At 36.5% G+C, this 17,093-nt stretch overlaps 2 protein-coding genes and 1 long non-coding RNA gene across 3 annotated transcripts; 2 read left to right on the top strand and 1 right to left on the bottom strand.

The window, feature by feature from the left end:
* Positions 1 to 1,829: 1,829 nt before the first annotated feature.
* LOC107814935 (patellin-4) lies at positions 1,830 to 4,658 on the top strand. Its single transcript, XM_016640439.2, has 4 exons — positions 1,830 to 2,733; positions 2,825 to 2,949; positions 3,034 to 3,175; positions 4,247 to 4,658. Exons 1-4 carry the CDS (start codon positions 1,969 to 1,971, stop codon positions 4,511 to 4,513), a joined length of 1,299 nt encoding a protein of 432 aa, XP_016495925.1. The 5' UTR covers positions 1,830 to 1,968; the 3' UTR covers positions 4,514 to 4,658.
* A 1,761-nt stretch (positions 4,659 to 6,419) lies between these two features.
* Positions 6,420 to 10,911, bottom strand: LOC142173228 (uncharacterized). The gene is made up of 2 exons (XR_012702682.1): positions 10,463 to 10,911; positions 6,420 to 10,188 (listed from the first exon to the last, which is right to left on the bottom strand). It is a non-coding gene; the product is annotated as an uncharacterized LOC142173228 (long non-coding RNA).
* On the top strand, positions 6,814 to 8,598 carry LOC142173227 (11S globulin seed storage protein 2-like). The gene is made up of 3 exons (XM_075237747.1): positions 6,814 to 7,425; positions 7,508 to 7,987; positions 8,085 to 8,598. Exons 1-3 carry the CDS (start codon positions 6,814 to 6,816, stop codon positions 8,463 to 8,465), a joined length of 1,473 nt encoding a protein of 490 aa, XP_075093848.1. The 3' UTR covers positions 8,466 to 8,598.
* Positions 10,912 to 17,093: the final 6,182 nt, after the last annotated feature.

Raw genomic sequence — 17,093 nt, forward strand, 5'->3', positions numbered from 1 at the left:
AAATTTTGATGACTTTTGAAATTGTGGCTAATTTTTGAATTTCTCCCAAAGATTCATTGTACATGTTTACCTAAATAGTCTCGTCAATCAATGTCTTCAAAATATTGCATATATTATCGGGGGAAGTGTACAAATAGCCTCTAATTAGAGATGTCTTTATTTTTTAGCCACTGTTTTAAATGTATTTACTCTCTAGTCAGTGCTTAATACATTTTTACTCGCCGAGACAAAAATACCCATGTGCTAGACATGGGTGCTGTGTAAATATTAATGACATGGTGTCTTTAACTTCATGAGTGTTGTGTAAATATTAAGGACAGAATGTCTTGTATTTGCAACTTCTGTTGTTAAACTTTAGGACATCATGTCCTTAACTTCATATGTGCAGTATAAATGTTAAGGACATGGTGTCCTTTAACTTCAGCATTGTAAATGTTAAGGAAATAATGTCCTTAACTTTATAAGTATTGTGTAAATATTAAGGACATGGTGTCCTTAACTCCGTGAGTGATGCGTAAATATTAAAGACATGGTTTGTCCTTAATATTTACATAACACTCATGAAATTAAGGACACCATGCCCTTAATATTTACACATCACTCATGAAGAAAGGGTAAAAATAACTTTTCGTATTTAATAGAGTAATGGTTATTTTTCTCAATATTAAAAATACTGGCTAAAAAATAAATACCATTTAAAAGAGTCGCTATACCACGCCATTTCTTGTATATTATCCAAACGAGGAAAAGATAGATGCTACTATTTCCTTTTTTAAGTAGGTCTAGAGTCTCAAAGGTTTACTTTTAGATAACAGCTAGAACATCTTCTAACTTTAATTGAATTGTTGTTTCCGTCGAACAAGAATAATAATGATGTAGGTACTCCCTGTCTCAAATTATCTGTCGTGGCTTTTAAAAATAATTGTCTCAAATTATTTGTCATTTTAGAAGTTTAAGAGTAAATTAATTATTATTTTTTAATTCTACCCTTAATATTAATTGTTCTTGAATACTACAAATACCTTAATTATGAGTAAGTATTAAATGAAGAGAGATTATATATTAAGATATAAATAAGGATAAAATAGTTAATTTTTTTTCTATTTAATATTTTCTTTAGGGGAGAGAAATGAGAGCGATAATTTGAAATGAAGGGAGTGCATGGGTTGTGACTTCTTTGGACACAACTATTTATAGCACCAAGAAGTCAACGACTGTCGTCGATAAAATAAAGGAATACTAACGTGCTTTGTGACTAAATTTTAAGCTAATAAGAATTACTACAACTTATCACGATTCTGTTTATGTTATTAAATTTTATTTTGTAACTCATAACATTTATAAAATATATATGTTGGTGTTGATTGTTCATCTTTATATGTTAAGAGTATGAGTAATAATTTTAAATGCCAGTACTGTAAAATCATAAATGTGTAAAATGGTATCTACGTTCTATTTAACATTAACCTTTCTTATCGTTTAATTTCTATAGTATACTTAATTATTATTTCTAAAACATAAAACGTTTGCATATTTATTACCTTGCACATATATACTGATACATAGACTCTCAAGAAAGAATGAAAAAAAAGATCCAAAATCACCCTCCCTCGCCTCTTCTTCAAAAGTTAAATTAAATTTGGACTAGTTGGTTTAGCTTGCATATTTCTCGTGAATCCCTTAATTATGGATTTATGATTATATGAGCAGGTATGGACGGGATTCTTTTGGAATATCACCGACCTTTAAACCAAAAAAAAAAAAAACGAAAATATGTAGATGGTCATCAAACATTTAATATTTGGATGGTGCTCTCAGCTCCAATAATACTAACGGTTGAAGCAATAGTTTTTGACATTATTTTTGAACAACAATAACATGTTCACCTCGAACCAAAACCAGAGGGAGAAAAGACGGTTTAATTTGCTATGGCCTGAGATGTAAAAAATCGAATAATAATCTTGAAGAATGCGGGAGGAAGCTGTTGTGCCTGTGGATATAATTGATGATATGAGCAGTGAAAATGATGATGAACAACATCATATCTCTGATCAGCCTGCAGGCCAATTAGCTTGTCCTCTTGACCTGAAATCTTCAAGAATTAATGCTTTGCTTAGACTACGATGTAGGGTGGAAGATGCCATTCTTGGTGGTTACATTTACGGCAAAAATAAACACAAATTGCTCTCTTCCAGATTATGTATTACAGAAGATTTGAGGGACATTTCTTTATGGGATGTTCCTTTATTGCCAAGTAAAGGGAACCCGAGCACAGATATTGTTTTGATGAATTTCTTGAGAGCCAAGGATTACAGCGTTTACGACGCGTTCAAGATGTTGCGAAAGACGTTGAGATGGAGGAGGGATTTTAGAGTTGCTGATATTCTTGACGAGAAATTTAGTCCTGAGCTTGAGAGTTTGTGGTACACAAATGGCAAGGACAAAGAAGGCAGGCTTTTGTGTTATAATGTGTTTAGGAATATTAAGAATAAAGAATTGGAAGAGGAAATTTGGGGTAGGCATCATCACCACCAAGAATGCCTTAGGTGGAGAGTACATATTATGGAGAAGGCAATTCAACAACTTGATTTTAAACAAGGAGGGGTTAATTCCATTCTTCAGATTATTGATTTGGGAAATTCACCAGGAAATTCATGGAAAGAGGTTCGTTGGATTAATAGGAAAATGATGAGCTTGGTTCATGATCATTATCCTGGAATCATCTACAAGAATGTAAGTTAATTTATTTGTTCTATTGAATAGGATTAAATTAATGAAATGAGAATTTGCATGGAAACTAAAATTTGTGATCATAATATTGCAGATATTCATTAATGTTCCTGTTTGGTTTTCGACGGTGCATGCACTTAACTTGAGAATGATCACACAAAGAAGCAAGAACACGTTCATATTTGTGAAGCCATCAAAAGTTACAGAGACCCTTCTCAAGTAATTAGCGAAAATTCTTTTAATTTGGCTAAAGATTTGTGTTTTTTATTGTCTTGAATTAATTTTCTTGTGTCATGTGTGTAGGTATATTTGTCCGGAAAACTTATTGGCTCAATATGGTGGACTCAAAACAGAGAATGATGTTGAGTTTTCAACTGATGACAAAGTTTTAGAGATAAGCCTCAAACCATGCTCAATTGGCCTAATTAAAATACCGGTCAAAGAGGTACGTAGTATTTGCGCCAATCCGTAGTTTTCATTGTGTGATTCCATTTCAATTCAAGTCATGTCAAGTATAAGCGGTATAAGCGGATGAAGCCTATAGGTTCAACTGAACTCAATATTTTGGACACATAATATCCATATATAATCATTAAAATTCAACAAATATTATATTTTAAATTCACTGCTAAAATGTTAAGAGTCATTTTGTTTACAATTTAGTTATTCTAGATTATAGTGCAAGAATTGTTTCAATTATTTATGTAGTAAATAATGATACAAGGATTGTTATGTACTACTCTTATTCACGCATGCATTGCTAATATGCGTATGCGTATTTCATATTTTATCCTGTATAAAATATCATTATAAAGATTTTGTTGGTTTTGCATAACTTAGTGCATAGTTCAATACTAGTAACCAAATGGTGTACTTATTAGTTATACCGGATTGTATTAGTTATGCATGATTTTATACTGGAACTAAGCAATATATAAGTAATACGGAATTTTCTTCGGAAACAAAATTTTCTTATATTTCAAACCAAACCACCTCCTAATAATTAACAATAAAGTTGAATTATCAAGTGCAAATCCTGGATAAGCCTCTTTGACTCAAGAGTTTAAGACTGATTTTTTCTATGTTCCATAATCAGAGTCGTATCTAGGTTAAGGGAGTATGGGTTCACGTGAACCATACTCCTCTCCCTAAATTATATATAATAATGTCATATTTCTTCAAAATTATTTAAATATATGTGTGCGCACCCATGCTCAAAGACTCCTATGATGCAATTATTATTGGGTACACCTCTACAAGTGACATTGACAGTTCAAATCCTACTCCAAACGGTCCTGTTTTCGGTACGGAGTATAGATATATATGTGAAACTTACTAAAATTTTAAAAAGAATAAAATTTTGAACCTATAATTTCAAATATGTAGTGGGTTCATGGTAAGAGACTAAAGTTAAACCCGTCAAGTATAAATTCTAGATCCACCTCTTCACAATAATGCACCAATCCTCTTGAAATCCTGAATCCGCCAGTGTGACCATAATGTCTTGTGATTATAGGTTGAGGTGACCATAACTTGGGATATGATGGTGGTGGGAAATGAAGTGACTTACAGAGAAGAATTCATACCAGATGATGATTGCTCATACAGAGTGTTGCTTCAAGAAGAGAAGAAAATGGTGGAGAGTACTGTACGGAATTCCTTTCATATTAGAGAAGAAGGGAAGATTGTTATCACTATTGATAATCCTACTTACAAGAAGAAAACAGCCTTCTACAGATACAAGACTAAACCTAGTGTACCCATTTATATGTACCTAAAGTAACTCACTACTCTTTTCCTATTATATTACTACTTCTTTCTTTTTAATTATGTTTGTATACTCCGATTTTCTTATACGATATGTTAACATGGATTTCATTCCATTTGTAAAAGAGAAATCTTTAATAAACAAAGAAAGAAATCGTTTACATATATCTAACCTTGTGTAGTTTACGTTTTTTCCTCCAAAGTCTCTTACAGTTGTATTAGTCACAGGCTGATTTGTTTGGAAGGAGGACTTAAGCCTGTACGTACTATCAGTTTTTTCATTTTATTTTCTTAAATTTAAAATTGGGATAGTTGAGAGCACATTGTACTAAGATGTTTGCACGTTTATGTTGGTGTTTTAGCTGTTTCTCACATCTGAAATAAGATTAGAGCTGTTTCCTATATGAATTTAAATACGAGCTTACGAGTGAGAAATTGATCAAAAACGTTAAGACAATGAATACAGTAGGTAGAGATCAGGAAACACTTTTGGTTACCTGTTAGTATCCAATTCGTGGAACGTGATGTACTCTCTCCATCTCATTTTATGTAACATTATTTTGAAATATTTTTATATTTAAAAATAATTTACCTTTAAACTTTCGATTTTACCCTTAATTGCATGCTTATATAGCCACATATATCTCAGTAAGGGTGGGCATTCCAGCAGTTCGGATTGGATAAGAACATTTCGGTTTAGATTTTTCGATTATCGAATTGAAGAAATTACAATCCAAATTCAATCCAAATAAAATCAGATTGGACTGTATTTTTTTTTTAGTTCGGCAACAGATTAATCAGATTAGATATTTTGAATTTTGGGTTTGAGTTGATAAGTTGAGCTTCTTCGTCCTTGTTACAAAAAAAGGCACATCCAAGTAAATTGCTTTAATAGTTCTTCATTTCTACCATAAAAGTATTTATGCAAGCAATTAAACCATTATTAAGGAAACGCAACAGAAGCATTAATAAACTTTAACACATCAAACATAGTAAGGCCATGCCAAATTAGATAGTAACACAACTTCAGCCTTTCAGTATTTGTAAATGCATAAAACTTACTTGCGTGAGAATGAAAAAAAAATCTTATATTCGATTTAGTATGGCATTTGATATTGAACTTAGTATTTGGATATATTAGCTAGTGTCTAATGGGCGGGGTATTAAACTTATTAGGGCATTTAATGTTGAACTTAGTAATTATATGAAAAATGGGTGTTTAATGGTTAAAGCTAAATATATAGTATGTAAATTTTGAATTTTAAGATATCTAAAAATTCGAAGTTCCAAATTCGAAATTTAATCTGAAATCCAAATTTTAAAAAATTAAATCCAAAATCTAAATCTATAATTTGAAAATTAAAAAATTTCAAATTTGTCCAAACTATGCTCACCCCTAAATCTCATGCCATGTTTTAAACTATAATTTTTTTTTTAAAAAAAGTTCTTTCTTCGTAAATTCTATTCTTAATCAAAATATGCCAAATAAATTAAAATAGATGGTTAGTAACGACAAATAAATAAAAGGCACAGCAAATGAAGGGCATTTGGCAACCCTAACTTTCTCATACAGCCACGCAGCGGGCACAAATCAAACTATTCCGTAGCTTTTTCTAAAGGATGCGGTGTGCTGTGTCACATTCATTCTGAGAAATTTGTCCAATGCCTTCAAAATAGAATGAAAACTAAACAAGTATTGTATAATTTTATTGATTAGCATCATTATCATAAATTTGGAGCAGTGTTCATATTCTTTAATTATAGTTTTTTCTTCTTCTTGAGTGAGGTAATTAATTAGGTTCCTGATCATATAGTTCAAAATATTTAGGTAAGTTTACACTAAAGTAGGTCCCTCAAAATTAACAATAGTGCAAAGTTAGGAATCACAATCTGACACCTCTAAATTGGCACCTTTAATAATCCTTGCTGTAGTATTTTGAATCCCATATCGTAAAGCCAATAATACAAATAAGCAATTGAATTCGTATACGTCCACGTCATATTTTTCCCAAGAAGGGAAAATGAAGCATCAAAAACTAATTACAGTAACATTTAATCAAACAAAAAAGGAAAAAGAAAAAGAACATAAAAACTAACACAGGTCAGTTTGCATGTAGTTTGATTCCTTCGAACAACCATTGCAAGGTGTCCTTCAATAGCTGAAATGAAGACACCTTCACCATGCAAAAGAAAACAGAGTTCATTAATGCCACACGGCCACTCCACTAGTTCTCTTCCAACACTATAAGAAGGAGGCCTCAGTTTCTCCAAATCTCATCCCATCTTTTGTAGTTAACAAATCAATCCTAATTAGCCATGGCGGTCACCACTAAACTCCTTTTAGCTATACTCCTCACTGCTTTTCTCTTGTCCGCAACAAATGCAGTTAGAGACTTTCAGGGCCAGCAAGGCCGTCAGGAGGGTCAGAGAGGCACTCGTCTGACTGAAGCCCAACAATGCCGTTTAACAAGGCTCACTGCTAGCCAGCCCACTAACCGAATTGAGTCAGAGGGCGGCGTCACTGAGCTGTGGGACGAGAACGAGGAGCAATTCCAGTGTGCTGGAGTTGCTCCCATGAGGAGTGTCATCCGCCGCAATTCTCTTTCCCTGCCTAATTTCCATCCCATGCCTCGCTTGGTTTACATTGAGCGGGGCCAGGGACTGATTGGCATTACTTACCCTGGCTGTGCTGAGACTTTCCAATCTCAGTCTCAGCCCTTCCAGGCTGGCCGAGAGCCAAGGGAAGAGAGGGGCCAAGGCCGCAGAAGTGACCAACACCAGAAGGTCCACCGCATTCGCCAAGGAGATGTCGTGGCACTTCCAGCTGGTGCTGCTCATTGGTGTTATAATGATGGTGAGGAGGAGCTCGTTGCCGTCTCTGTCAATGACCTCAACCACCGGTCCAACCAGCTTGATCAGAACTTGAGGGTAAAATTCATTAGTTTCTACAATTTGATGACTTTTTGTTCATGCAATTTCATAATTGGTTGGCTATGTCTTTGGACTGCAGGCATTCTACTTGGCTGGTGGAGTACCAGAAAGTGGAAGGCAACAAACTCAAGAAGGCCAAAGACTACAGAGCAGGCAGAGGTTCCAAAACATTTTCCGTGCTTTCGACACAGAATTGATGGCTGAGGCCTTCAACATCCCAGCCGAGATTGTAAGGAGGATGCAAGAAGAGCAGCAGAGCGAACGTGGACTAATTGTGAATGTGAGGGAAGGAATGAGAATGATTAGGCCCGACGAAGAAGAAGGAGAATTTGAAGAAGAGCAAGGGCGACCACGACGAGGACAGCAATGGTGGGAGGAAGCAACCGGAAATGGCTTGGAAGAAAACATTTGCACAATGAAAATCCGCACCAACCTTGAACACCGAACACAAGCTGACATCTTCTCAAGGCAAGCCGGCAAAATTAACCATGTCAATCGCCAAAAACTTCCCATCCTTAAATACATGGACATGAGTGCTTCTAGAGGCACCCTCTATCCGGTAAATCTTTGTTTAATTTTCTCAAGTTGATTAAACTGAAAAAACCTCAATTACTATGACTTTGTTGATTAAAATTGTACTGAATTGGTGGATGCAGAATGCATTGTTGACCCCACATTGGTCAGTGAACAGCCACTGCGTGGTATACGTGCAAAGAGGAGAGGCACAAGTGCAAGTAGTAGACCACAGTGGACAACAAGTGATGAACGACAGAGTGAACCAGGGAGAAATGTTTGTGGTTCCTCAGTACTTCGCCTCAACAGTGAGAGCAGGACAGAATGGATTGGAATTTGTGGTGTGGAGGACAAGCAGTGAGCCAATGAACAGCCAACTTGCAGGTTACACATCAGTGATCAGAGCCATGCCTATTGAGGTCCTCACCAACGCCTACCAGATTTCTCCGAATGAAGCACAGCGCTTGAAGACGAACAGGGGTGGAGAGAGCTTTCTCCTATCTCCCCAGCGAAGGTCCTTTTAAAATGGCTTCTATGTCTGTCATCTATGCATGTGTACTAAGTAGTAAATCAACATTGACAGACAAAATTTAGATAATTGACCATGACTTCAAAAGGTGTCTAATACAACTTGATCCAAAGTTTCGCCAGTTACAATTTTATTGGAGCAATCTGCTAGCATGACAATATAATGAAACTAGAATGCAACGTGAATTTGCTTTTAAGACCCCATAAAAGATACCAAAAAATGGCAATAATTTTCTTTCAACTTAATGAACTATCGCACATGGATCTTCCTTTCCACTATAGATTTTACATTGTGACACAAACCAATCTGTAGGACTACTGAGAAGATCTGCAAATCAATGAAAGTTTGCACTTGGCAGTACATGCAAGAAGCAGAGACACCAATCATACTCCAAAATTTGGAAATAATGGTCCACGACTTTACATTTCTGTTCTTCTCTCGCAATATTTTCAAGGATTTCTTGCAGATTTTTTCGAAAAATGCCAAGTGAGACTGAACCATTTGTTGAGGTAGACATAGTAGCTTTCTTTGCCGCCCACAATGTAATGTGTTTTGCATCAAAGAGTTTTGCATGAAGATGTCAACTTCAGGGAACGATTGAAGAAGAAAGTGGCAAAATCGAGTTCTACTACTTAATATTATTTAATTAGTATGCCCTTTGTGATTTTTGAAATCTGGTTTCTTCAAATATTAGGATAGATGCTCATTGTATATATGATATGATGATCTCAAAAAATTAAAGGTTAAAAGACCTTTTATATGCGTATAACAAATTATTATTTTGGACATTATACTTGGCAAAAATATTTATTTAGACTTGCCCATGAAAATGACACATGAAATATTTAAGATGATACTGAAGAAGGTCATAATAACAGTGCTAGAGTATTGACATGGATATTTTCCCAAATATATGATTGAAGAAGGAACCATGAGGACCACAGAATCGTTCCAGCTCATAAGATCAGCGATCCGAAAATCCATCTTTCTTTTCTTTTAGAAGAACTGATTGGTTCTTTCATGTATTGAGATAAAGCTTGGAGGTGTGAAAAGTGGATTAAAAGTATGCCTTTGTAGAACGTCATTAAGAAACATGAGGTTCAATAGTTTTGTTATGGGAATATTTTACTAGGTAATGAAGTTACGTTTTGTCTTAAGTTAATCATTTATTTGTAAAACTTTGTTTCAAAATTATTGATTTTTTTTACAAAATCATAATAAACCAAACTCATTCGACTATAATCATCAATGAACAACAAAAAAAATCGACTTCCACCTAAGGATTCAACACTCATTGGATCACACCCTTTTGGGACTTACCAAGTTCTTTAAACAGTGACCTCGTTCTAGATACACCACTGTCCCTGAACTACACTCCATTAAAGCCATCATTGATATGAGATTGGGTCATGAATAACTGACTCCTCTCTTCAACTTCCTCTGTGAAATTTGTTTGCTTTTGTTCATCCCTCTTCTTGGTCCAACAATTAGCTTCTATGTGGCCCGACTTCTTGCAATATCGATATTGAATGTTATTTTTATTTTGATGTTGATTGCCAAATTGATCTCTTCTCCTGTCGCTGCCACGCCTCGACCACTATAGCCACCTCTTCCTCTACCTTGGCCACCAGAAAATTCTAATTTTACCTTGTAAAGATGCTCCCCCTTCACCTGAAAAGCTTTCTCATATACCTCTTCATAGGACCTACTGATCCGAACTTCATGGGCTAACAATGAACTCATTAGTTCATCAAAACTATAAGTAGATAGGTTTTTAGATTCTTCTATGGCAGCAACAACATCGTCAAAGCTTTTTGTTAAACTTCTCAACACCTTACTTACAACAGTTTTATTGTTAACACTTTCACCATATGTTTTAATATGATTAACAATTCTAGAAACCATGGACATAAATTCTTGCACAGACTCTTTGTATTTCATGGCTAAAGTTTCAAATTCACTACGAAATGTCTGTAATTTCACAATAATTACCTTCTTGTCGCCCACATATTTTTGCTTTAATGTCTCCCATGCTTGATTGGAGGTTGTTATTGTTGAAATCTGGGGAAAAAATTCATCATCCAGTGCCGATTGGATGAAAAATAGTGTCTTTGTATCTTTCTTGCGAGTCTCCCGTAGTTGTTGGTCTGGTTGAGCCGGTGTCGGGTTTGGCTCAACATACCCATTCTCCACCAAATCCCCTAGCTCCTGAGACTTGAATATTGCCTTCATTTTGAGACTCCAAAGAGGATATTTTTCCCCTTTAAATATTGGAAGGGGCTGGGACGAAGAATTTGTGCCGTTGCTCGCCACAGCTTCCTCTAAATTTTGTGTGTCTTACTTTTTTTCTCTTAGGCTTTGATCACGTACAATTGAACGACTATGGAACAGTAGTTGCAATTATAAAAACTCAATGTAAGTCGGGATCGAATCCCCAGGGAGTTTAGATCGATGCTAACATAAATACTTAAGAAGAGAACGTGAAATAACTAGATTTATCTTTCAAACAACGGTGAGAAATTATTATCTAAGTTGACTTCTAAGAAATTAAACTAAGTAGTAACAACTAAGGAATAAAATATTTTTGGTGTTTTTAAGAAATAAGGGAAAAACAAAAAGCCATAACCTTCACCTAGGTGTAAACCTAATGGGTAGAGTTATGACTCTCAATTCTCAAGTACCCACTCAACACCTCTCGATGAAAGAATGGTTATGTCAAAATTGGCTTTCTCAAGACCAAATGTGTAGCAATCTAAATAATTGATATGAGTCCAAGTGAGATTATTCCTGACTCTATTTCAAATCCTTTAATCAAACTAATCAAAATCTCAATTAGTTCAATTTCTTGTTAACTAGGTTTTCTTAGACTAGATTCCTCTTTCTCAAGTAAGAACTAAGTCAAATAGGCATGAATCAATGTTTGCAACCATTAATTCTAGATATAAAATATAAACAAGGCTAAATAACAAACACCCAATCAATAACAAGTATTAATATTAAATACCCATAAATTTTACACACTAGGGTTAGGTCACAACCCTAGATAAAAGCTAGCTACTCGTCATCAAAGACATAGAAAATAGATAGAAGAAGTAATTTAAGACATAAAACTAAAATTAAAGAATAAAAGTATTGAGTTTTCTCTAATTGTTGCCTCAAGTTTCCCAAAATAGCTAAATTAACTGCTACCAGTTGCTACAATACATAAAGTTGCCCTAAAATATATTTCTCATCTATTTATAGTGCCCAAATATTCGCTGACAAAAATGCCCTTCGGGAGGTTCTGCGGCCGCACAGTAACTTCTGCGGTCGCACTTCAGCTTCTGCGGTTGCACAATTGGGCTGTGAACCGCGCTTCAGAGAGGCTTCTGATTTGGTCTCCTGCAGTTTCTCTAATCTTTCCAAGCTTGTCAGTGCGACTTCTTTTGCGGTCGCACAATTTGGTATGCGGACCACGCTTCTGCTAAACTCCTCCCCCATCCCCCCGAATAAAAAGAAGCATTGTCCCCAATACTTAACAAAATAATATCATAGAGTAGAGTGGATAAAAAGACTCCCTAAGTGTCCTCGGTTATCACAGTGTCACCAGCAACATCAGTCCCAACCGACTCAACTAATTGAATATCATCATCAAGTGTGGGAGTGTCTTGAGAGCTAAGCATATCACGCACTACCTCAGCAATGTCAGATGCAAGGCACAACTACTTAGTCTGAGCAACCGGATCATCATGAGAGGATGGAGATGGGTGAGGCTGGGCGGGGTCTAGCAGCATGTCAAAAGCCAAATCACCAGCCTCAGCTATCCGGGTCACCTCAGCTCGAAGTGCATCAAATGACTTCTTGCTGACCCGTGTCTTCCTCATCTTCTTTACCTGCTTGGTCTAACTGCTCAATTGTCACGACCCAATTTATCCCTGCGTTGGGTATCGTGATGGCACTTAGTCTTAGGAACTAGGTAAGCTTAACATTTACTGAATAATATTAATAATTAAATAACATCTAACAATTTTTAAAATAGAAATCTCTATAAAATTTACAATTCTCAAAGTCGGTAGTACAAGTCATAAGCTCTAAAGAGTTTGCTACAATTTTCTAAATATAACTATTTGAAATAAAGTAAACAGCGTGAATAAAAATCAGAAGGTGACTCCGAAGCCTACAAACGCAGTAGCAGGTTTACCTTGAGTCTCTACAACAACAGTCCGCACAGCTAGCTAATGATCAACTGACTGCGAAATACTTGGATCTGTACAAAAATATGCAGAAGTGTAGTATGAGTACACCATAGCGGTACCCAGCAAGTATCAAAACTAACCTCAGTGGAGTAGTGACGAGGAACAGTCAAGACACCTACTAGACTAAATAACCTGAACAAGTATAAGTATAGGAGCAACAAAGTATAATTCTATATAAAGACTACACGAAGTGGAAAATAATACGAAAATTTCAGTAAGGAAGGAAAACAACAACTATCAGCGGAACACCATAACAATGACATAGAAGGATGAACGGAAACACAACTTAAATCCGATAATCACAGATAAAGAAAGGACAAGTAACAACTCAACAAAATGACCGCTTTCACACCAGGATTTAGTCAATAGACTCCACGAGGTACCGAACCTCAGACTACTCACCACTCATGGGTCCCAATACCTGAACCCTAACACTTGGCATCCTATGCCCTCATTACACTTTTATAACCGCATTGACGACTCACGTTCCAAATAGAGCCATTCTCACATAGAAGGCAAGTAAAAAAGGGTGTGCATCTATACTCAACAATATCAAGAAAACCTCTTAAACGATAAGAGTACTTAACTACGTGTATAATTGTGCAAGTGTCCTAACATAGTTCATGCCAGCTAGTAAGTATAGGAAAAAAAATGGACAACACGCAGGATATTTTCTCACAACTTTTCACAAGATAAAGCTCACACAGGTAAGTGTACCACTACACAAATATCAACCACAAGAATGCCCCCAGGCCATCACAAGTCATCATAAATCAATCCCTGACACAACCCACCTTGTCTCACCACGTGTGCAATAATAAAGTAAGTGCCCGCCTTGTCTCGCCACACGTGCATAATAATATTTCCACCTTGTCTCGCCACATGCGCAACTCACATATATATATATATATATATATATATATATATATATATATATATATATATATATATATCATGGGAACCGGAGTGTGAAAATATTAATAGTAACAATAGTACGACAGGAACCTCGTGCAACCCCATAACAACAACCGCACGGCAGAAACCTCGCGCATCACAATAACAACAACCGCACGACAGAAATCTCATGCATCACCACAACAAGTACAACAACAACAATGACAATAATACAAGGGTACGACAAATAAGTCAACTCAGAAATTTCAGAACTCAAAGAAACGGAGGATCTAATTCACAAGGAGTAGCCACAATAGAGAATGCTAGTCATAATAAGAACAACTCAACAAGAAAGGAAATACTATGTAACAACGGTCCACAATATATAGTTCGACAACGAGGGAGCTAACACAGGTCGAATTATTCCAAATTAGGACAAGTCAACTAAATTATAGGATATCTAACTTCTTTTAAGGTTGGAAAATTAGGAAAGAGATACAACAAATTCAATAAGGATAAGCAGTAGAAACATAATCATAGCCTCAAGTAAGGTTGAACAATTATATAAGAGATAATTATAACTTCAAAAAAAGATAAGCAGTTAGGAAAGGATAACATCACGATAGAAGAGATAACAAATTTCAGTTAAGGCACAGATGAATCAAATAAGCAACAAGAGTGGATCATGAGGCAATTAATTCTAATTAAAGCAGATAGAGGTGAAACTAGTAATTAAGAGACGTATTCATAACATAACAACTGCATAATCAGTGAATACAAGGACCTAAGAACCCTCAAAGGCCAAGTTTCTACAAATAAGTCCGAGCACGTGCTCGTCACCTCACGTACACGGACTACAATTAGCATAGAAGATTCAAATCCTAAGAGGTAGTTCCCCACACAAGGTTAGGCAAGATACGTACCTCAAAGCAGACAGACCGATAATCTAAAATGAACTTCTCGGATGAAATGACCTCCGTACGGCTCAAATCTAGCTAAAATAACTTCAAAGCACAAATAATACTCATAAGAAACTATTCCAGATCATAAAGCCTCAATCTTTATCAACATACAAAAATCAACCCAAAAGTCGACCCCCGGGCCCGCACCTCGGAACCCGACAAATTTTACAAAACCCGAATACCCATTCCGATACGAGCTCAACCGTAGTAAAATTATAAAATTACGATACCAGTTGGTCCTTCAAATCATCATTTTTCATTTTTGAAAGTTTCTACAATTTTCTCCAAATTTTCCTTTGGATTCTCATGAATGTGATGTTAAATCTAAGGTATAATCACAAAATATAATTGAAAATTCATTAGAGGTGCTTACCCAATGATTGTAGATGAAATTCCTCTCTCAAAATCGCCCACTCTCGGACCTAGGGTTCAAAATATGACAAAATGAAGCTAAAACTCGGAATGCCTAGCATTTAGCAGGCTGTAAATGTCGCATTTGCGACAGGGGGTTCGCAAATGCGAACGAAACATAGCAAATGCGACCCCTAACAGACCAGACGAAGATTGCATTTGCGATCAAACATTCGTAAATGCGAAACAACAGTTACCGCAAAAGCGAACACTATCTTCGCAAAAGCGGACAGACACACATCGCAAATGCGAAGGAATTCTTCACAAAAGCGAACTCTTCCCCAGCAGCCCAGATTCGCAAATGTGAGGCTGCTTCGTAAATGCAGTAGTCGCATTTGCGACCAAAATATCGCAAATGCGATGAAACCAGAACAACACTCATAATTCCTAACAAAACACTCCGAAGCTAATCCGAAACTCACCCGAGCCCACGAGGCTCCAAACCAAACACCCACACAAGTCTAAAAACATAACACGAACTCGCTCGCATGATCAAAATACCAAAATAACCTCTAGAACTACGAATCGGATGCCAAAAACATGAAAATCACAATGAACTTTAAGAACTTCTAGAATCGCAACCAAGCGTCCGCATACCATATCAAATCAACCCGGAATGACGTTAAATTTTGCAGGCAAGTTTCAAATATCATAACGGAGCTGTTCCAACTCTCGGAATCGCATTCCGACCCTGATATCACCAAAGTCAACTCTTGATCAAACCCCCCAACCTTTATAACTTCATTTTTTCCAACTTTCGTCGAAATGCTCCAAATTACCCTACGGACCTCCAAATCCAAATCCGGACGCACACCTAAGTCCAAAATCACCCACGAAGTTGTTGAAATCATCCAAAACCCATTCCGTAGCCGTTTACACAAAAAGTCAAATCCCGGTCAACTCTTACCGCTTAAGCTTCCAAAACTTGAATCCTTCTTTTGATTTGACTCCGAATCATCCGGTAACTGAATTCAACCACGCACGCAAGACAATACTCGTAATACGAAGCTGATCAGGACCTTACGCCACCGAACGAGACTTGAATTTTCAAAATGACCGGGCAGGTCATTACATCCTCCCCCTCTTAAATAAACGTTCGTCCTCGAACGTGCCAAGAATCGACTCGAAGTCATCAAATCACTGAATGCACACCTCTGACATACACCCGTGGGTGACCCCACGTCACCCCAATCTACATAAGCCCGACGACACCATCTCAACTGTAATCTATCCCTTCTACCAACTCTAATAATCCTTAGAGTCAAAATTCTCACCTTTCGTTCGTTTCCAAAAGACCCGGTTCTAAATCCACACCCGATATCAGCCTCAACCAGCCGCAACAACTCATGCCTACACCCACAAGGTACGACCACCCAACATGACACACCACACAAGGGCCCATAATAATATTCCTGATCACAATAATTGTCCGTAATCAAAACCAGCACCGGCAATTAGCCTCATATCAGTTAGAAACCCTTTTCAAACCTCCATAACGCTGACAATGATGCAAGATACATGAATACCTCATAACTATACACCCAGATCAATAAGTCACATTTAACGCCACTGGGCACGCACCCCGTAAACTAAGCTCAAATAAGCACAAGACGAAAAGGAATAAATATGAAAGAGAAACACATAAGAGAAATATCAAACAAGCCCGACAGGCACAACTCTCTATCAGAACCATGCTACGAATCAATTTAAAAAGAAAGAATCAAGGTATATGAACAAACCATAAGGATATCATCCTGATATAACTTCCACCACGGCACGCAACCCGACACAAACATATCAAATCACATAGAAATCGCGAGGGTCTCGCCCTCACTCTAAATCACAAGCCGAATACACATCATACTAATTGAAATCTTCGACTAACTTAATTCTGCTAATAAAATGACAACACTTACTGAACTCTCACCCCGGTAGAGTATCAAATCACAAATCGTAACCAAATTACTCAGAAATCACATCAAACCTACCATAATTGACAACATAAATTCACTTCTAGTCTCGCAACTCTCAATAATGGATAAAAACAAATGATAGACACATGCTACCACTCATAGAATCTCCCAACAAGGGTAGGCACATAAACATAATACTAAGTCATGA

The sequence above is a fragment of the Nicotiana tabacum genome, chromosome 19 (genome assembly GCF_000715075.1).
Source record: "Nicotiana tabacum cultivar K326 chromosome 19, ASM71507v2, whole genome shotgun sequence".
Lineage (NCBI taxonomy): Eukaryota > Viridiplantae > Streptophyta > Magnoliopsida > Solanales > Solanaceae > Nicotiana > Nicotiana tabacum.

Excerpts from the sequence above, each read along its gene's own strand:
- LOC142173227 (XM_075237747.1), top strand. The coding sequence starts at position 6,814 with ATGGCGGTCACCACTAAACTCCTTTTAGCTATACTCCTCACTGCTTTT. Across the intron at positions 7,426-7,507 it reads AGCTTGATCAGAACTTGAGG|GCATTCTACTTGGCTGGTGG; the intron begins GTAAAATTCATT and ends TTTGGACTGCAG. Across the intron at positions 7,988-8,084 it reads CTAGAGGCACCCTCTATCCG|AATGCATTGTTGACCCCACA; the intron begins GTAAATCTTTGT and ends TGGTGGATGCAG.
- LOC107814935 (XM_016640439.2), top strand. The coding sequence starts at position 1,969 with ATGCGGGAGGAAGCTGTTGTGCCTGTGGATATAATTGATGATATGAGC. Across the intron at positions 2,950-3,033 it reads GTTACAGAGACCCTTCTCAA|GTATATTTGTCCGGAAAACT; the intron begins GTAATTAGCGAA and ends TCATGTGTGTAG. Across the intron at positions 3,176-4,246 it reads TTAAAATACCGGTCAAAGAG|GTTGAGGTGACCATAACTTG; the intron begins GTACGTAGTATT and ends TTGTGATTATAG.